At 33.7% G+C, this 23,012-nt stretch overlaps 1 protein-coding gene and 1 long non-coding RNA gene across 2 annotated transcripts; one reads left to right on the top strand and one right to left on the bottom strand.

The window, feature by feature from the left end:
- Nucleotides 1-16,879: 16,879 nt before the first annotated feature.
- LOC140959250 (protein PLASTID TRANSCRIPTIONALLY ACTIVE 16, chloroplastic) lies at nt 16,880-19,416 on the bottom strand. The gene is made up of 5 exons (XM_073417119.1): nt 18,898-19,416; nt 18,232-18,687; nt 17,972-18,040; nt 17,677-17,741; nt 16,880-17,563 (listed from the first exon to the last, which is right to left on the bottom strand). The coding sequence occupies exons 1-5, from the start codon at nt 19,288-19,290 to the stop codon at nt 17,050-17,052; spliced, it is 1,497 nt and encodes a 498-aa protein (XP_073273220.1). The 5' UTR covers nt 19,291-19,416; the 3' UTR covers nt 16,880-17,049.
- LOC140959251 (uncharacterized) lies at nt 17,359-18,115 on the top strand. The gene is made up of 2 exons (XR_012171955.1): nt 17,359-17,576; nt 17,696-18,115. It is a non-coding gene; the product is annotated as an uncharacterized lncRNA (long non-coding RNA).
- Nucleotides 19,417-23,012: the final 3,596 nt, after the last annotated feature.

Raw genomic sequence — 23,012 nt, 5'->3', positions numbered from 1 at the left:
CAAGCATAGTTCTAACTGTCTCCTTAAGAGTACGATTTCTGCGTTCAGCTATTCCATTCTGTTGCGGCGTACTTGCAGCTAAGAACTAATGTCTGATTTCCAAATTTTCAATAAACTGAGATAGAGTTTGATTGACAAATTCAGTTTCGCTATCGGATCTTATTCTGTCAATCCCAACTGACCTTTCATTTAAAAGTCTTTTAAAAAGTTTTGTCAGCTGTGTAGCAGTTTAGTCTTTGGATTTTAGAAAAACTACACAAGTAAATCTTAAGAAATCATCAACAATCACCAAAGTATATTTCATTCCCCCTAAGTTCATGACTGTTATTGGACCGAATAAGTCCATATGCATCAGTTCTAAACATCGGGTAGAAGATTTACTTTTTTTTAAAAAAAGAAGATCTTACTTGCTTCTCAAACTGATAAGCTGAACATATTTTGTCTTTTGAAAACTCAATTTTTGGTAGACCGGTTACCAGCTCGTGGCTACTCTGATGCGCAATGGTTTTGAAGTTTAACTGGTTCAATCTCTTATGCCATAACCGGTTTTTAGATGATTTGAAGCGACAAAACAAACTGACTCATTAGGTTGATTACTCCAACTAACCTTATATGTGTTGCCACATCTATTGCCTATCATAAAAATATTTCCAATTATATTTTTAATAGTCCAAGTATTCTTATTAAACTCAACTGAATGATTATGATCACATAACTGACTAATGCTAATCAAATTATATTTCGGGTTGTTAACAAGTAGAACATCATCAATAATAATGTTACCATGGATAAGCTTACCCTTATCACGGTTCTACCTTGTGAAGCATCTCCAAAAATGATATGGTACCTGAATACTTGACCAGTTGTGATATTAAATCTGCATCTCCAATCATGTGTCTCGAAAATCAACTGTCCAAGTACTAGACTGAATCTTTGGTCAGTTTACTTGCAACCTGCAATCACAGATGATAAATGAATTTGGTATCCAAATTTATTTGGGTCCTGAACTAATCAATCATTTAGCAACCCAGACTTCGATCAGTCGAACTGACTTTCCAGTCTATGTGTTCCAAATTGATTTACCTAAATTTTTTGTTTGGGGTGTGTTGTGTAAATTTGATACAATATATGTTTTAGCTATGTTTGCCTTGTTTCCCATCCGATATCTTTTCTGAACTGGCTTACAGTTATAGTAGTGAATGTAATAGCCATTAACAGAGTTCTGCTTGTTATAACTAGACCGTTTAGGTGACCAGCTTCTCGTATCAATTGAGCTCTTTGGGCTATATCCAATCCCATGTCTGTTATCCTTGTTCATCTTTTTCATTGGTTGTTCAATTGGCTTAAATAGCTCTGGTTGTTCATGTGCCATAACTGATTTGACAAAATGAATGTATTTTCCTTTGCACATATTCAGTTAAGCATTTGTACTGCTTGATGAAGGTTCGTTCTGGCTATTAAAACCTAAACCAGTCTTATCTCCAACTAATTTCTTCAATCCTTGAATCTTTATCAATGTAACTGATGACTTGTTTCAAACCTAAATCAGATCATTAGCCATGAGGCATTTCATCTCTTCTTAATCACTTGAGCTGCTTGAGATCTCAGATTATGGTGTGTCACTATCAATCTCTGCCCATTTAGGCTTTTTTTTCTTCAACCACTAAGGCTTCATGGTTCTTTCTGGATGATTTCTTCTCATCCTTAGATCTATTTCTGTGCTCAAATGGCTTCTTTCCCTTTTCAACTGATCTCATGCTATCCTTCTTCGGCTTGGGACAATCTGTAGAGCCCAAAAATCAGTACACGTAAAACTCATGCATTTATTTAAATTGATACTTATTTATTTAATTTTAAAATGATTTTTAGCGACACATGATTTATGAAATTTCATGATTTTGAATTATTACAAGTTTATGGGATTCACATTAAAATATTTTCTAGAGTTTCATGTTTCAGGCGATTATTCGATGCGAGTTCGGGAAAAAAATGACCGACGACGATTTGGACGATTTGTAAAATGTGGTATTTTAATTCAAGTCAAGAAAGTGTCATTTTAAATGATTTATGAAGTTTAAAATATTTTAAAGCCTAATTTAATTATTATGTGATTTTTAAGATTTTAAAGTTTCAAAGTTATCACTTGAGTAATTTATTCTAAATTATGTGATCTTTAAAAAAAATTAATAGTGGGTTAGTATTTTTAATTAACAAGTTAATTATTAATTAAACACTTAATACCCCACTAACCCACCAACCATTAACACACACACACGTTACACTCACACACACATGCACTATATATATTTAACACACACTTGGCCTATGACACACACATCTCTTGCACCTCTTCATTTTTTTTGGGAGAAAATTTGGAGGATTCTTAGGCTCTTTCTTCAGCAGCCCCATCTCCACCTTTCTTGTAATGCCCGAGAATTGAGTTTGATACTTGTTATATATTATGAATAAGGCAATGGAAGAACAGACGTGGAGAAGCGGCGTTGCAATTTGAGGGTTTTGTTAAAGAAGACACCGCAACCGCGGTGCCAGACAGAGCGCACCCGCGGTGTTTGCGCGCACCCGCGGCAACAAATGGCATCTCACCCGCGATCGCGTATGATGGAAATTGGATGGGGCTGCCGAGGACTAAGCGCACCCGCGCTCATGTTTCTACCGCACTTGCAGTTGTTGAGCAGTAGGGTACATTGTGGGTACAGTAAAGTCACCGTACCCGCGGTCCAAGAATCAGTGCACCCGCGGTCGATTATTCTGAATTTCTGAATGTGGTGCCGTGAGCTTACCGCACCCGCGGTCCAGAGGGAGCGCACCCGCGGTGCGACGTGTTTGATGAAGAATGAAACATGTGTTCCTTGCCATGCATATTTGATGTGTTGTCTCTTATTTCCCCTCCATTTTCAGCAGACAGCTCGAGAGGAATTCCCATGTCAAGTTCAAGGGTCTTTTCATCTTATAATTGAGCTTGTGCAAGATATATTCATCCAAACTTTAATCTAAACATAGATTCATGCTCCTCTTGTTGTAAGCTTTCAAAGGATGTAAGTATTGTTACCTTTCAGCTTATTTTGAAGTTGAGATGTTGGGGAAAATCAGATTTGAGTTCTATGTTGTGTCCTTATGATTATGGTGAACGTATATTCGAAACCGGATCGAATAAATGATATCGTATGCGAGTACTACGATTTTCAGCATGTATTGTGATTGAGAATATGCAGATTTTGACAGTATGCTGTATATATGGCGTTTGATTATTCATTGTTGAGAATTGATTCTTGTTATTTGAGTTGATCGGTATCGAAAGATTACACCGTTATGCCGTCAAAATGTACCGAGATTGAATAATGATTTGTACAAGGCTTGTTTTGAATTGTATCTTGATAGAATACATCTATACATTGCCATTTCAGATTTGGATTGTCAGATTGAATATGGACAGATTGAAATACGAGACTTTGTCTTCATCAGACCGGGAAGATAAAGGTATAAATCGATGTTAACTGGGAGATCGACTTGAGTCAGAGTTAACTCAAGTTTCCCTAAACCACATACTTGTATGGTATTGTTTTATTCTATATACCTTGGTGTTTTAAATGATTACGTTTATGTTATTGACTTAGAAAGTAGAGAACAGATAACTATTCAGTAAGAGTCGCTGACAGAAGGGTTAGACTATTGACCCATTGCACTTTGTCAGAATAGGCATAGTCTGGGTAGATACTCCAAGACACCGGACGTTTGGTCATATCGACGGGATTATGAGTAGAGTCTCTCTTATCCTAGAAATTCGATATAGCGAGGGCCAAAGTTCGTAAATAAGAACGTGCCGCCACCGCGACTGGTGGTAGTAGGTGGGAGACTTGTTACGTTCTTATTCACCGATATCCCTAGATTAAATGAGAGATGAGACTAGTTTTAGATGTCGAGTCAAGAACTTGAATTACAGACTTGTATTGATTTATGTTTCGTAGATTTTGATTCATGTTTTATTTACAGTCTAGTAACGATACATGTTGTTTGATTATGCTACATGTGATAAGATTTAATTCATGCTTTATATCAGTTATATGATTGCATGTATACATTATTTATACTGGGATTTATTCTCACCGGAGTATCCGGCTGTTGTCTTGTTTGTATGTGTGCATGACAACAGGTGGGACAAGATCGGGGTCAAAAAGATGATAAGAGAAGACGAGTTTAGCGTGGTGATTCCGGACTTGGTGTAGATAGGGTTTGACACGTGACATTTAGTAGTTAAACCTTAGTTGAGTTTGAATGATTGTAGTACATTATTGTACTTTTATACTGAGATGTATATTAGTTAAATTCCATTACGTTCCGCACTTGCATTCTAAAAAGAAAAATTTTTAGACCCTGTTTATCTTAAGTGATAATTAAATCTCAAAGACGATTAAGAAAATGATTAACGTCCGGGCCACCACAACATGTGGTATCAGAGCAATAGGTTCCTGAGACTGAACCTAGATCAGAGCGATAGATCCTTTAGACTGATATAGAATAGAATGAGCGGGGTAGATGAGTCTTCTTTCCTTGCATGTGTATGCTAGCATGTGATTTATTATAATGTTGACTTACATTGGGTCTGCTAGCATGATACTATGTGTTACTGCTTTGAAATACATCTTTACCTGATTATCTGATTTGAGTTGATATTATGTATTATTGAGTATGAATCAGATCTGATTCTTGATCAGCGGTAAGATGATCAGAGGAGGACTGAAACAGGTTTGTAGTATTTGGTTATTAATGATTTTGATAAGCAGATATACCTCCTCGAAGAATTCCGGAAAGGGGTAGTACTTCGTCTGAACAGATAGATATATCAGAAACTTCGATGGAAACACAGTTGAAAAGGTTTCAGTCGTTCCAACCTCCGGTTCTGAAGGGTACTGAGACGCCAATAGATTGTGAGAATTGGCTTGAAGATATAGAAATGCTATTTGAATTTCTTGGTTTCACAGATGATTGTAGAGTTAAACTGATTGGGAACCCGTTACAGGAGATTGCAAGGAGATGGTGGCTAGTAACTAAAGAAGCCCTGGAACAGCGTAGTTCAGTGATTACGTGGAAAATTTTTTAAGGTTGAATTCTATCAAATATTTTTCCCCGTATCATACCGACAGGATAAAGATGCAGAGTTTTTAAACCTGAGACAGGGTCACTTGAGTATTGATGAGTATTTGGCTCAGTTCTTTATCTTGTTGCGTTTTGCCCCTCACGTGGCTAGAAACGATGAAGCTATATCTAGTCAGTTCATTCAGAGATTGACTCCGGAGATACGTACATTGGTGAATGTGAAACGACCGATTAATTTTGCTGATACCTTGAACAGAGCCAAAAGAGCAGAAACAGTTCTGATGGGACAAAAAGGAGCATCGTATGTTCTTCCAGCACCGAGACTACAGCAACTGCCTTCCAGAATCGAGGTTGGCAGTAGCAGTGGTGAAAAGAAAGAACAGCTGAAAACTCGAAAGAAGCAGTTTAAGAAGTTAGGAAGTGGTTCGTCTAGCTCCAGTGGTTCCAGCCCGAGTTATACTGGAGTATATTGCAAGACTTGCGGAGGGAGACATCCCACAGAGCAATGCCAGGGAGTGACTGGTAGTTGCAATATCTGTAGACAACCGGGACATTTTGCTAGAGTTTGTCCACAGAGAGGTTCCCGAAGATTTCAGGGAGCAGAATCATCTGGTGGTAGGGATTGAGGAACAGAACCATGACACACTTGATGATATAGTGGCAGGTACTGTACTTTTATGATTATATTGCATATGTATTGATATATACTAATGCATTCCCTACGATTATCTTTGACTAAGTTGCATTGATATATGTTTTATCTGTTGGGTCTGATGGTACTGTAGTATTGATTTCTTTAACTTTTGGGGGAAAGGTTGATGTCAGTGAATTCTGTAAAATATCGGATACTGCAGTAGGATGAGAAAGAGATCGAGTTAGACTATGTGTACTTGTATTGTCTGATTTGACCGCATTATTGATATTAAAATGCTGACCAAGTACAGAACTATTGTAGACTCCTTCCAGGAGAGTATAAGATTCAGACTAGATATGGCTGATGAGTGGAGATTCCACGGTAAGGATTCTAGCTCTAGAATTCCTTTGATATCTGTATTAGATATAATTTGATGATTATCGAAAGGAACAGAAGAATTCCTTATGTATTCAATTAATTTAGTGAAACTATACGTATCATTGACTGATTTACTAGTAGCAGGAGAGTTGTTACAGTCTTTCTAGATCGTCAATCAGGGAGATTGATTTCAGCCTTAATTCGATACCAGATACTGGTTTTGTTTAAAATTCAGTACAGAATGACATTGAATGTACAGAATGACACAGAGTGAATTGAAAGATCAGTAGAAGAGTACTGGTCAGGAGTTACATCTGATTAAGTATTGCCCTTGAAAATACTTCAGTTTTGATTATGAGTTGATGAATTCTGTGTTCAGAAGTATTATGATTTGATGTTCATTGTATCTATGATATTTTGTTATATTCGCAGCGTCTGATTGATTGAATCGAATATTTGAAGATTGTATTGAATATTCTGTTAACTGAGATTGTTGTATACATAAATTGTTCAGATATAAAGTTTGATTGACACAGATGGTATTCGGGATAGGTGATATCCGATTATAGTATACCGATTGATGTTGATACAGTTGAGATCATGATCAGGGGCTGAGAATGACACCGATATCAGAAATATCAGAAATTTCAGAGATGTCAGAAATGTCAGAAATCTATCTTCTTCTTAGTTAGCCGATTATCTTATATGATTGTTGTTTTGTATCTACTTGAGTATTGTTATTGTTCTAAAACAGTATTTGATACAGATTGTGTTGTTTGGAGGCATATTATATTGCAGATAATATAGCAGTCAATTTGGGCAACGTGAAGATGTAATCAGTAGTCAGCATTAACAGTATTGCTAGGGATTACAAATTATTGTGAACCGTTAAGATTATATACAGTTCAAACCGAATCAGAGCTGAATTCGAGAATTACAGCAATTCAAAAAATGCGATCAGAATGTTCAGAACTTGAATTTGATAGTCAGAACAGAGTGTCAATCAGAATACCAGGTAGGTAATATTTCATTTTATGTAATTAACTGATTTGTTTATACCGAATATTTTGAATCGGAAAGAACAGATAGGGTCAGAAACGCACAGTAGTGGATTCAGTATTCAGTTTGGTAATAGAAAGTGTATGATAATTCGAACAGGCAGTTTTGATATAGACAAATTAAATCAGTTGTGGCCGAATTTGTGTTGATATATCTGAATTGCCGATAAATGAAGATAGAAAGATAGAAATCAGAAGATCTATTACAGAATTGGTTATTTTTAAATAGAAATGGGAGTACATTTCTATGGATGTCGTAATGAAATTACCGCCATTCTTGCCAGATTGTGATATGATATGAGTATAATTGATAAATTATTCGATATGCGTATGTTAGTTTGTACAAGATAACGTATAAACATGACCAGATGACAAAGATTGATGTCAAAGAAATGGTCAGATCAAACAGAATGCCGAAGTAGATTATATCAGATTATGATTTTGATTGATTTTATACTTGTGACAGAATATACCATAAGCTCTTTCACATATTATCCATCGACTGACAGATAGCCAGAACGTACTATCCAGAGATTGAAAGATATCTGTGAAGTTATAGTGCTGGATGCTAGCACTAATTGATATGACATATTGTCACTTTATAAATTATTGTACGATAATAGCCATCAGATGAGTAATGAGGTAGTTACAGACGAGGCATTGTGCAGTGAGTACGGTAGATTTCCTTCGTATGAGAATAATATCGCGGAGATAGCTGAGATTGGATCTGATAGAATCAGAAATATAACAAAGAAATTGAAGATGATTCAGAAGAAAATGTAAACGGCTCAGAATAAACAGACTTAAGATGCCAACGTCGGATGATGACGATTGGTATTTGAGGCCGAAGATTGAATATATCCTTGACCGGGATGAACAGATTTGATAACAGCTGATGATGTTGATTTGTTATGAGCTATTGATTGGTATATACGGATGTTGTAATATTGTGAGATTGATTCTGTCAGAGTTATTTCGAGAGATATTATGATATGATACTTCTTGACTTACTACTCCAGTTGGGAATCAGAGATCCGTGGAAAGAAGATTACTTAGAACGAAGACTATTCCACTTGTGAAAGTTCAGTTGAATTGCAATGTCATTGAAGAAACTACTTGAGAAACAGAATCAGTGATGAGACAGAGATATCCAAAGCTATTTTCATGAAATGAGTAGTTATTCAGTTTGGAATTACTGTTATATACTGTGTGTTGATTGCCTGTGAGTTCGAGGACGAACTCGTATCTAAGAGGGGGAGAAATGTAATGCCCGAGAATTGAGTTTGATACTTGTTATATATTATGAATAAGGCAATGGAAGAACAGACGTGGAGAAGCGGCATTGCAATTTGAGGGTTTTTTTAAAGAAGACACCGCAACCGCGGTGCCAGACAGAGCGCACCCGCGGTGTTTGCGCACACCCGCGGCAACAAAAGGCATCGCACCCGTGGTCGCGTATGATGGAAATTGGATGGGGCTGCCGAGGACTAAGCGCACCCGCACTCATGTTTCTACCGCACCTGCAGTTGTTGAGCAATAGGGTACATTGTGGGTACAGTAAAGTCACCGCACCCGCGGTCCAAGAATCAGCGCACCCGCGATCGATTATTCTGAATTTCTGAATGTGGTGCCGTGAGCTTACCGCACCCGCGGTGCGACGTGTTTGATGAAGAATGAAACATGTGTTCCTTGCCATGCATATTTGATGTGTTGTCTCTTATTTCCCCTCCATTTTCAGCAGACAGCTCGAGAGGAATTCCCATGTCAAGTTCAAGGGTCTTTTCATCTTATAATTGAGCATGTGCAAAATATATTCATCCAAACTTTAATCTAAACATAGATTCATGCTCCTCTTGTTGTAAGCTTTCAAAGGATATAAGTATTGTTACCTTTCAGCTTATTTTGAAGTTGAGATGTTGGGGAACATCAGATTTGAGTTCTATGTTGTGTCCTTATGATTATGGTGAACGTATATTCGAAGCCGGATCGAAGAAATGATATCGTATGCGAGTACTACGATTTTCAGCATGTATTGTGATTGAGAATATGCATATTTTGACAGTATGATGTATATATGGCGTTTGATTATTCATTGTTGAGAATTGATTCTTGTTATTTGAGTTGATCGGTATCGAAAGATTACACCGTTATGCCGTCAAAATGTACCAAGATTGAATAATGATTTGTACAAGGCTTGTTTTGAATTGTATCTTGATAGAATACATCTATACATTGCCATTTCAGATTTGGATTGTCAGATTGAATATGGACAGATTGAAATACGAGACTTCGTCTTCGTCAGACCGGGAAGATAAAGGTATAAATCGATGTTAACTGGGAGATCGACTTGAGTCAGAGTTAACTCAAGTTTCCCTAAACCACATACTTGTATGGTATTGTTTTATTTTATATACCTTTGTGTTTTAAATGATTACGTTTATGTTATTGACTTAGAAAGTAGAGAACAGATAACTATTCAGTAAGAGTCGCTGACAGAAGGGTTAGACTATTGACCCATTGCACTTTGTCAGAATAGGCATAGTCTTGGTAGATACTCCAAGACACCGGACGTTTGGTCATATCGACGGGATTATGAGTAGAGTCTCTCTTATCCTAGAAATTCGATATAGCGAGGGCCAAAGTTCGTAAATAAGAACGTGCCGCCACCGCGACTGGTAGTAGTAGGTGGGAGACTTGTTACGTTCTTATTCACCGGGATCCCTAGATTAAATGAGAGATGAGACTAGTTTTAGATGTCGAGTCAAGAACTTGAATTACAGACTTGTATTGATTTATGTTTCGTAGATTTCGATTCATGTTTTATTTACAGTCTAGTAACGATACATGTTGTTTGATTATGCTACATGTGATAAGATTTAATTCATGCTTTATATCAGTTATATGATTGCATGTATACATTATTTATACTGGGATTTATTCTCACCGGAGTATCCGGCTGTTGTCTTGTTTGTATGTGTGCATGACAACAGGTGGGACAGGATCGGGGTCAAAAAGATGATGAGAGAAGACGAGTTTAGCGTGGTGATTCCGGACTTGGTGTAGATAGGGTTTGACACGTGACATTTAGTAGTTAAACCTTAGTTGAGTTTGAATGATTGTAGTACATTATTGTACTTTTATACTGAGATGTATATTAGTTAAATTCCATTACGTTCCGCACTTGCATTCTAAAAAGAAAAATTTTTAGACCCTGTTTATCTTAAGTGATAATTAAATCCCAAAGACGATTAAGAAAATGATTAGCGTCCGGGCCACCACATTTCTCCTTCAAAATTTCAGCAACCACACGTTGATTTTAGTAGAAAAATCGTGCCTCAAGTCGCCCGGATCGCTTCCCTCACCGCGTCGTTTTGTTATTCGTCGTATCATGAGTTTTAAAGATCAAAGGCATGTATATTCTTTCGTTTTCGCATCGATCTTATCATAGTAATCATTTTGATGTATGTTGTATGAAAAACATGTGTATGTTATGCAAAAGTTTGAGCAAAAATGTTTAAAATGATTTTGGATCAAAATTTTGGATCTAAAAAACTGAGTCTGCTGTATTTTCGAATACTGAGAATTTTTAGTCAATTTTCTGGAAAAACTTTCAACATATAAAAATAGGAATTTTTAATACCTTTGATTTGACAGTAAATTCGTAATTTTTGGACACGAAACGAGTGAGTTATGATCATTTTTGTGGGACTGCTCAAGCTGTAAAAATTTTCTGTGTCACAAAATCTATCACTTCTGTTATTTTAAATTCTATGACTTATAGGTTGGTTTTATGGAAATGTTTTCAACATATGATTTGTAGTACTCTGTGTTATCTTCGATTTGACAGTAAATTCGTAATTTTTTGATAAGAAATGAGAGAGATATGATTTTTATCGTAAACCCGCTTAAGCTGTGAAAATTTGTGCATGTTCTTCATGTTTTCTCAAGTTTTAGTTGCAGACTTCGTTGGGATCTTATGAATCTTTGCTGCTTTGGTTAGGACAGCATGTCCATAGCTTTCTAACGAATCCCTCGACGTTTTTAAGTATGTTCGACGTGCAAAGAAAATATATTTATATTTTTGAGGTATGCTAAATGTCTTGTGACTAGGGCTGTAAACGAATCGAGTCGAATCGAATTTTAAGAAATTTTTAGTATTCGAGCTCGAGCTCGAATTTGAATAAACATATTCGAAGCTCGATTCGAAACTCGAACTTTTATTATTTTTTATTCGAACTCGATTCGAACTGAGGCTCGAGTTCGAATTCGATTCTAACTTTTGAAATACTAAATCGAATAATTCGAATCGATATATATATGTGTGTGTGTGTGTGTGTGTACTTAATAATATTTTATTTATTTTTTAAATATAATGCTAAGGTTCGCGAACAATCGAACAATATAATTTTAGCTCGAATTCGATTCGAAAAATATTCGAACATGTTCGAGTTCGGCTCGAATTCGATAATTTCGAGTTCGAACCAAATATTATTCGAATCGGCTCGAAAAGTTCATGAACGTGTTCGGTTCGTTTACACCCCTACTTTTGACCAACTATGAACGAGTTTGAAAATCGGTGAACGTGGCCGATGACCTCTCCATCTCGGTAAAGTATGATCGGGTTTTGATCAGGATTGGAAAGTGATAAAGTATGACCAGGGACCAATCCACCCGATAAAGTATGATCGGGGATCTTATGTATGTGGTAGTGGACATCCCTGCCAGCCCAGTACTGTGGTTTAATCTGATCAGGCGCATTATATCTCTACACAAAATGATGAAGTTATGTATATTCAAGTATGTATGATGCAAGTTTTTTTACGAAAAATTTTATGATGATGTCACGTCTTTGTTTATGTTAGTAAGTTCAAGTTTCAAGTATGTAGATTCTACTTTAAAAATACATGTGGTTTTATTATGTATTACTCGTTATGTCCAGTTTATACGTGTTGAGTCTTTAGACTCACTAGACTTGATCGATGCAGGTGAGGACGAGTACGAGGAGACGAGAGGTGGGGATCAGTGAGTTGGCTCGAACTGCGCGGAGGCTAAACCCGAGGACCGCTTACATTTTAAGAAATTTTTATGCACGTATTAAATACTCTGATTTTCACGAGATTACTTTATGATGCTTAAACAAGTGCTTTTGCAAACTTTGATTGTAGTTTTTTTATTTCAAATATTTTAGATGAGCAGATTATTTTTATTGCAATTTGAAAGTTTATTATTTATTTAAGAAAATTTTTATTTTTCCGCAAATTTCAAGTAGTTCAAAATATGGTACGTTACACAATCAGTTATGAAGTGACCTGTTTTACCACATTTGTAGCAAGCATTCGGTTCGTCCTTGGACTCATTCTTATTATAGTGCTTTTGGAATGATCTTTAGTTCTTCCTCAAGAACCTACCGAGTTTTCTGAAAAACATTGACATTGCGTGTAACACCCCAAACTCAACGACTATCCCCACTGTACTAAGAAGAGTCTTTCTAGCGTGCTTATGTCCTCACTCACACGCACCCTAAGAAACTTCTCGTCAAAAATTATGCTGAAAGTGTTCTTGTCCGGCATCTTGTACAATATGTCCTTGGCAACATTATCCAAGTTGGCTTTTCTTTTATCTTCGCTTGACCATTCATCACGTGGTTTTTCAATACGATGATGTGCTCCATCAGTTAGAGCAACAACAATGTTTGCTTTCATCATCATCATTAGTACATCAGTTATGACGTACCACATATCATCATCTTGTGTAGCTAAATGAGCCAACATTCTAATATTACAGTCAACAAATTCTTCTATTGAAAACATTTGAATTTTGTTGAAAGAAGTCATTATCAATCAAATATATGTATTTGGAAGTATTCAAGAACAAGATTTAACCGCTATGATACTACTTGTTAGGATCGGTTAACTCGGAAAAGTGTTTAGAACGGGGGTTGAATAAACACTTAGGACTTTTGAATTCTTTTACAAATGTGAGTCAGTACTTTGAGGAACCGCTATCGAAATCGTGTATGTCAATATCAATCAGTTAACTAAACTAGTGCGGAAATAAACTGAAAGATAGATTTGAATATTTTGGCTAGGGTACAGTAAAAACTGAAGGTAAGGAAAAATGAACACATTGATTTTTATGGATGTTCAGAGACTTCAAATGATCCTACGTCACCACTTCTATCTCAAGGATAAGTTTTCACTAAAAGACTTTGATTAATTACAACAAGATGTAATAACCCACTTCAGTTTGGACTTAAACACTGCAAAACTGAAAGTCTTGGCTTTTCTTTTCAAACTTAGCAGTTTATAACTGAATTGCTCAAATCAGTAGTCTGATTGTTAGAAATAAATTAGTGAAATGTGAGCTTGAGATTGTGATTTGCAAACTGGATATGAACTTAAAACTGAATCGCAACTGACTCGATAATTGATTGTTCTTTGAGTAGTCATGTAACTGATATTCGCGTAAAATCGTCTCTTGTTGTCTCTATTTCCATAACTGAACTCCTTAGCTATATATAGTTTTTGATTCCACCGGTAGCATTAAATGCATTTAATGACGATGTCCGTTGAGTCGTCTTTTTGTCCATGTAGACATCCTTCTGACAATGTTACAATGTATCTGACTCTTATGCGACGACTGATCTGTTCAAGCACGAAATGTCAGTTTGTCTGCTGAGATTCAAACTGCAACTGATGATGTGGCTAACTGATCAGGAGTCAAACTTGTCGACTGATCAGTTCGACTGGTATACTTGGTAATCAGTTCTAACTGACGTCTTTTCAATTTAAACTCTCTGTTAGCTTTAGTTTGATTATTTCAGTTATGCTATATTAGTTCTACAAATAACACATTCAGTTTTGATCTTCAGTTCTGATATCGATCAGTTTGTCAATCTCTTAATCATCAGTTTTGAGACTTATTTATATTTTTTAGAATTTTAGTTTATTAACTTCAGTTCTACTTAGTCTATTTCAGTCTCATAAGTCTTCTTCATTGCTAAGATCATTTATGTGCTATCAGTTCGGTCACTGTTCAATTCGGGTCTTCAATTTGATTACTGATTGGCTTGTCAAACTCCGAAACTTATTATTTCCTAACAAAATGTGTTCATTGGCATTGTCACGTTCACTTTAAATAATGGATCCCATTAATTAGAAAACTTTTGATATATGTCTCTCTTTATTTTTGTTTTGAATTAAAAAATTATTATAATTAAAATATTTAATCATTATTTTGGACTAACTGAAATTGAGAAATTACACATACATTTTCAAATTCTTATGTGTACCAATTAGATCTTTTACCTTCAATAATTTCATTCAACCTATCACGAATTTCATTTCTCATTGAATTTTTGTTCCTATATTTGCAAAACATGTAAAAAAAATTAACATACAACAAAATATTTTATCATTCATTTAAAAATCAATAGCACTTTAAATTATAATTCTAATTTTTATCAAACAATTTTGAAACAAATCAAATTTTATATGCATAATCAAAATTGAAAAAATATAAAATCCATAATCAAAATTTTGAAATATAAATTCCATAAGCAAAATTTAGGAATTAAAGGTTAAAAAAAAAAAAGCCAACACGCCCTTAAATTAAAAAAGTCTCAAATAAAAAATTATCAAAAAATTGCATAATCAATTAATGCAACATCTCATGTAATATATTGACATTAGAATAGATACACAAAATTTATAAATTGTTTTATTTCATCAAAATAATTTAAGTGAATCAAAACAAACACATACTAAAATTTACAAAATTTAGTTAAGACTAAAATGCAAATTTAACAAATTTTAAAAAAAAGGCAATGAACCACGTGCAACTAAAAAAATAAATAATGAGGAAATCGATTATTTATTTAATGTGATTTATATTTATTTTAAAATCTTAATAAATATTAATCAATATCAGAATTACGAGAAAATATATTTTTTCCAATGAATAAACAATTAATAAATCATTCAAATCTTAAATTGAAGCTATCCAAATATTTTTATAATAAAAAAAAACTTCGATTCAATTAATTAACTATGAAAGCTCAAATACATGCTAGATAAATAGTTAAAACGGGGCAAGATTGCCATAAAATCAGTTTAATAATTAACTAAATAAAATGAGTGCAAATTTTCATAAACCAACTGTATAAGCTACCATTATCGTTATTATCCATTATAAAAGATTATATCAATTTACAGGGTTTAAATTTTATTTTATTTTTTCGGTTGATGGCTTTGTAGTCTCACTGCCATATGCAGTTCGTCATCGAATATCAAGTCACCATTCATAAAAAAAATAAAAAAATAAAAAAAGACAAACATTCGTTTAAATAGAATTAAAATAACGATTTTACTTATTTAATTCATTTGCCTCGTGTGTGCAAATTCTTAAATCCATGGAAGGTTTTTGGTGGAAAAAGAGTAGGGTAAAATATTATCAATACAGAAGGTAAGGGAAGGTATTAGGAAGACATAGAACAATGACCGGTGGGTGGAACAGTGGTGGAGCTACATGCATGGACACCTGGACTTTAGCGTGAGTGGCCCAAGTTTTTTTCTAAAAAAATATAAATATATATTTTAATTTTAGATTAATTTGATATTAGTCGAGATAATACCATTTAATAATTTAAAATATTATAGAATTTAAAATCATAACTCGGATAGAACAAATATCCTCACTCCACCCTTGGGTGGGAGGGAGGAAAAATATTAGGATCTTGCATTGGGGTAATTGGGTTTTAAACTTTAGCATGCCAGGGAAATTTTAGATTAGATTTGAAATACATTCTACTTTGTATTACTAACGTATAAATAAGAGTTGAATTTAAGATTTGATCTATTGTTTCATTATAAACAATAAAATAATAATCAAAATTCATAGATTTGAAATCTAGATCACCGAAAGTACTGTAAAGTTATGTTTGGATCAAAAAGATTTGGATTTATAGAAAGATTTAAATCAAACGATTTGAAATTCAAATGATTAGTCATTAGGTTGTGGTGAATTTAAAATTGAAGAAGAAAAATATACTTAAGCTACGCAAGACATTTCAAATCTTTTCATTCTAATTTTGAGTCGAATGCATATAATGAATATAATATATGATTTTAAAATCAAATCCACCCAAATACTTGAATCCAAATGCAACCTAAATGATATAAAAACAGAATATATTTGGATAGTTAAAAAAGTTGTAAATTGTGAAGTTTGGTTATTTCTGATAGTGTATATATAAGCTCTCTTGTATCATTGATGATTAATATAAGGATTCAATTCTCTCCAACTGTGTTCTTTCTTTCCAACGACTTAGTATGGTTTCAACAATTTTCATGTGAAATTTTCAATTAATGTTCCAATTCCAGCATTGCTCTTCTTTGAAAATAATTTGGCTATTCACATTCCAATCCTACATTCAATGAACAAACGAAGCACATCAAAATCGATTGTCACGTTGTTTGTGACAAAATTCGGGAAGTACAAAGTAATTCCTATCAGTTTCCCAACTTCAACTTGCGGATATATTCACTGACGCCATTATAGTTCTGTTCATGACGCATGTGGCGGGTTTTCGTTAATGCGGCGGCTCAACCATAACATCAAGAAGAACTTAAACTAGTCAGATGAATTGTGCTCAATCCATTTAATAAATCTCAGGCAAAATTCTTACACAAAGCTATGAATAGAATAGGGATTGATCAATGATAACGTCAAAATACAAAAACAAAAAATTTAAGATTACAGGCAAGAAAATACATGTTACCGAAGATCTCTCTCTATACACTACCCCTCTTTGGATTCATTTCAAATTTTACAAGATTCGAGCTTAAATTTTAACAACTTACATTTCTAGGCATCATCAACATAGATGGTTTCCTGAGAAAACAGCCCACCAAAAAACTTGCGTGTCTCCGTAGGGGGCTGCACGGGTGTTTTCGCTTTAGGTTTAGCAGCAACCTTGGATTTTGGAGGAGAGGGCGGTTGCCGAGCAGGAGAAGACTTCACTACTGCCTTGAGGGAAGGTAGAGAGCGAGCCTTAGCTTGTCCCCGCACAGTGGCGACTTGAACTTTAGGCTCCTCGTCTTCTGGCTTTTGAGCAGCTATTTTAAGCTGGGAGCTAAACTTTTCCCAGTTAAAACCTGACGTGATGTCTTTTGCTTTGTCGAATATGTTTTCGACTGATGGCCCAGCATCTGGTTCTTCTTCACTCTTTTGAGCTTTTGTAGCTGCACTTGAAGTTTCTTCCTTTAGCTTATTGGCTGCTTCTGCGGCTTGCTCAGTTGCTTTGGTAGCCTCTTCCTCGAGTTTTGCTTTTTCTCGTGCTTCTGCATAAGCTTTTCTTCTACCATCCTCTGGAACGGCTCTGTTAAGAAAAAGTGATTCATAAAGGATATGATGATAGTCGCTGCCAAATCTTTAGATGAAAAGGGATATTCTAAAATGATTGTGTTGATGTAAAATAGGGAACAAGATTACCTGAAAAATTCAGAAATAGCTTTCGCCGATGCGGATGCGGATGCATCGGTGTAAACTTCAACAACCTAAATATTGCATCAAACTCCAAAGATTAGATAGTACAATAACATGATATTAACATGGAGAGTCAAATGAAGAAATTGAAGCACACATAGTCTTAACATAAGAGAAGTTTTAGTCATGCACAGTTTGAAAATAAGAGACAAGACTCGTATAGGAATGTCTTCATGATTATTCAACCTTATAAAGAGCGCTGTAATTAGGAATACAACAATAAACAAGAAATAAAAATAACCTTATTTTCTGCAACTGAAGTATTAGAGAAAATATCAGCCACCACTGAAGCTATCTGTGCTTTTGTTACCTGTTTACCAGGACATAAAAAGAACAAAAAGAAAAAGTAATCAGAAATTAAATAAATAAATTAAAACAAACAAACTGATCCATTGGAAAATCTAAAAGCTTTGCACTCTCAGCCATCCACTTGCTGAAAGCTGGATTTTACTAGATGTTTTCTTAAAAAAAAAATGAAAACAATTGAATACATTACATTACTTTGTATTCGTTTGGTCCCGTAGCACTTCCTTCAGCCAACACTACGACATTGTACGACCTCTCGGGTGAAAAATCTTCCGTCAACTTTGTCTTTATGAGGGTGTAACTAAAGTCGGTTTCCACCAGTTTTTGCAGAAGTTCAACTATTGTCAGGGGCTGAGTTCTCGAAAATATGTTGCTAAAGAACGATGTGATGCCATCAAGAACATTGTAAGTTGAGGTAACAGAGGGAGTTCCATCATATATTATCGTAACATGACCAACATTTGCCAATTGTGAGGCTTGAATCACTTGTATGGCATCAGAAACTGTTACCTCGGAGGTTGGACCATTTTCTTCTGGACCAATGGTGACCACAACTTTGCTAGCATTCCCGATTGCTTTGGCTATCGATTCTGCATCTTGGAAAGTGGAATCAACTGCATTTAGCCTCTTTGATTCATCGAAGGATATGATCTGTCATAGGCATGCAGGTATTAAATACCAACTGGCTTGCGTAACACAATTTTCATACCTACAAACTCATAACTATCATTTTTAGTTTGAACTTTCTAACTTTTAGCCAAAAATTTTGGTGCTTTTCAACAAGAAAAGACAAACCAAGCACCCTAACAACTAATCTCACTCAAAACATACAATACAAATTCATCAAAAGAATGACCTAACCTTATACTTGACAGCCAATTGGGCCAATTCTTGTGCAGCGGCAATATCAGGCACACCGGCCCTGACACTAAAACCCTGCCGTAGAAGCGTCTGCGCAATGCGTATGCCAGCCTGTCCAGTTGCTCCAGCTACAAAAACCGTCCCCGGGTCCTTCCGCCGCCCGAAACTCAACCCAGAAGACGACGGTTTCGGGGCTGCCGCTGGAACTATTGACTTCACATTCGGCAAGTTTCCGAAGTTGAAACGGAAAGGGGTCGAATTTCCCGTATCTTTCGCCGGAGAATCATCGTCCTTTTTGGCAAACACGGAGAGCCTTGGATTCTTGAATATGAACGTGCGGTGAGGAGTACAGGTAAGAAGAAGTGAATTTGAAGCAAGCTGGAATGGAGCCATGAACCCGTGAAGATGAGGGAAAAATTACTCCAAAGAATCAAAATCTTTTCACCAGTTTTGATTCATTGCCCCCATCCATTAACACTCAAAAACAATCTGAATTTTATCCTAATGTGAGGATTTTTGAGATGCGGGTGGCAAGAAAGGAACATGAAGCTTCTTGAAATCCAATCCTATGAAGCCACGTGGTTTGTGCTTTTATCCACATAGAAAATTGCTCACCAGACGTTTATATTTGAGGAAATTTCAAAAAAAATACATATGTACATTTTTTATTTAAGATTTAATATCTAAATGATTTTTTTTACAATTCAATACCTAACAACACTATAAACTTAGTTTTAACTACCTACAAAGATAAATTAACATTTTTTTCATTTTATTATTTAAATAAAGATATAATTTACATGTTTTTCCAAACTAAACATGTAAATTTTAAAGTACTTAATTTTACTTGAGAAATACCTATTTTGAGTTTGCAAATATTTGATTTCGTAAATGAGATACTCACAATATGTATTAAAATACTGGATATTCAAATAGACAACGTAAATTCACCAAGTATTGGTATTTCAATGGAAAATGCATTTGGATGACATATTCATCTCATTTATTATTTTTTTGTAAAAAAAAACATTTCAAATAAGCATGCAAATATTAAAGTACTTAGTTTTACTTGAAAAGTACCTAATTTGAGTTGACAAATACTTGATTTTTTAAATGAGATACTCACAATATGTATTAAAATATTTGATATTCGAATATGCAACGTAAGTTCTCCAAGAGTCCAAGTGTTAGTATTTCCATGGAATATGCATTTGGATGAGAAGTACCTACTTTGAATTTGTAAATACTTGATTTGATATAGGAGATACTCGTAATATGTAATAAAATACTAGATATTCAAATATGCAACGTAAGCTCACAAAGTGTTGGCTTTTCATGGAAGATGCCTTTGGATGACATATTCATCTCATTTAATATATTTTTTGTAAAAAAAAAACAAATTCGCAAATAAGTATGAAAATTTTAAAGTACTTAATTTTACTTGAGAAGTACCTAATTTGAATTGGAAAATACTTGATTTTGTAAATGAGATCATCACAATATGTATTAAATATTGGATATTCGAATAGACAACGTAAATTCTCCAAGAGTTAGTATTTCCATGGAATATGCATTTGGTTGAGAAGTACTTACTTCGGGTTTGCAGATACTCGATTTGGTAAATGTGATACTCATAATATGTAATAGAATACTGGATATTAGAATATACAACGTAAGTTCACCAAGTGTTGGCTTTCCATGGAAGATTCGTTTGGATGACATATTTATCTTATTTAATATATTTTTTGTAAAAAAAATTCCCAAATAAGCATGAAAATTTTAAATACTTAGTTTTACTTGAGAAGAACCTAATTTTATATTGCAAATACTTGATTTGGTACATGAGATACTCATAATATGTAATAGAATACTGGATATTCGAATATGCAGCGTAAGTTCATCAAGTGTTGGTTTTTCTATGAAAGATGTATTTGGATGACATATTCATCTCATTTAATATTTTTTGTAAAATAAAAAAAACAAATTCTCAAATAAACATGAATATTTAAAAGTACTTAATTTTACTTGAGAAATACCTAATTTCGTATTGCAAATATTTGATTTGGTACACAAGATACTCATAATATGTAATAGAATACTGGATATTAATTCTAATATGTAACGTAAGTTCACCAAGTATTGGTCTTTCCATGAAAGATGCATTTGGATTACATATTCATCTTATTTAATTTTTTTTTGGTAAAAAAATTCTCAAATAAGCATGAAAATTTTAAAGTACTTAGTTTTACTTGAGAAGTACCTAATCTGAGTTTGCAAATACTTGATTTCGTAAATGAGATACTCACAATATGCATTAAAATACTGGATATTCGAATAGGCAATCTTTACATAGAAAATTCATTAGGATACTTATTCATGTCATTTAAATAAATAAACATAGTTCATTATTTATCATAGAATAATTGGGAGATGCATTATGAACATAGTTCGTAAAAGAGCTTGAAGTTTGCACTTTAAGCATATCTATCGATTCTTGGATCAATGATTTATAAAATACTCATCAATATTAATTGACAATACTTTTTGATATTCATTGAAAAACTTATTTGACAATTATACTTATTTGACATAATACTTATTGGTAATTATTCATTATGCTTATTAGTATTTTTTTTCTTTATACTTATAAGTATTAATTTATAATATCATTAATATTCATTCACAATACTTGTTAGTATTCATTAAATGACAATGCATTACTTCATTTGATATCTTCCTCATTAGTATTCTTTCATAATATTGATTGATAATCATTCATTATATGCATCAATATTCTTTCATTATACTTATTATCAAATTTGAGCATTTAAAGGATAAAATCAATTATCAGTGGAATCTAATTATGTAATACTTGTAACAATTTAGGTATCACATTTTATTTCACGGATCTCATCATCAAAGACAACTCAATATTGACTTCAAATTATATATTTTGACATCATCAAATAATCGAATTTAAGTATTTAAATTGTAAAATCAAGTATTTGTGGACTCGTAGTAAGTATTATTTGTATTAATTTAGTTATCACATTAGATACTTCTCAAGTAAAAATAAGTATTTTAAAATTTCAATACTTAGTTGGGAATTTATTTTTTTTTGTTTTTACAAAAAAAATTAAATGAGATGAATCCAAATGCATCTTCCAAGGAAAGATAAACACTTGGTGAGCTTACGTTTCATATTCGAATATTCAGTATTCTATTACAAATTATGGGTATCTCGTGTACCAAATCAAATATTTGCAATCTCAAATTAGGTACTTCTCAAATAAAAACAAATACTTTAAAATTTCTATGCTTAGTTGGGAATTTGTTTTTTCTTTTACAGAAAAAATATTAAATGAGATGAATATGTCATCCAAATGTATCTTCCATAAAAATACCAACACTTGGGTGAATTTATGTTGCTTATTTGAATATCTAGTATTTTAATACATATTATGAGTATCTAATTTACGAAATCTTGCAAACTCAAATTAAAGTACTTCTCATTTAGGGAGTAAAATTAAGTATTGGTAAACTCGAATTAGATATTTTTTGTACTAATTTAGGTATAACATTTTAACTTCACAAATGATACATCAAAAGTCACTCAATATTACTTGAAACTATATTTTTTTATATCCCAAAATAATCAAAATTGAGTCTTAAAAGGGTGAAATCAAGTATATGTGAAATCAAATTAGGTAATATTTGTACCAATTTAGGTAGAATGTTTTTTATTCACAAATCTCATCATCAAAAAACATTCAATATTATCTTCGAACTATAAATTTTGACATACTCAATCAAATTTGAGTATTTAAAAGGTAAAATCAAGTTTTTGTGAACTCGAATTATGTATTATTTGTAATAATTTAGGTATCACATTTTTACTTCACGAATATCATCATCGGTGTCACTTAATATTAACTTCAAATTATATTTTGGCATACTCAAATAATTGGATATGAGTATTTACGGGGTAAAATCATGTATTTATAGACTCTAATTATATACTATTTGTACCAATTTGAGTATCACATTTTAACTTTACAAATGACACCATCAAAAGTCACTTAATATTACTTGAAACTTAAGTATTTTCTTACACA

Source organism: Primulina huaijiensis, chromosome 15 (assembly GCF_012295235.1).
Source record: "Primulina huaijiensis isolate GDHJ02 chromosome 15, ASM1229523v2, whole genome shotgun sequence".
NCBI lineage: Eukaryota > Viridiplantae > Streptophyta > Magnoliopsida > Lamiales > Gesneriaceae > Primulina > Primulina huaijiensis.
This window is presented reverse-complemented; position numbering and strand designations above follow the sequence as displayed.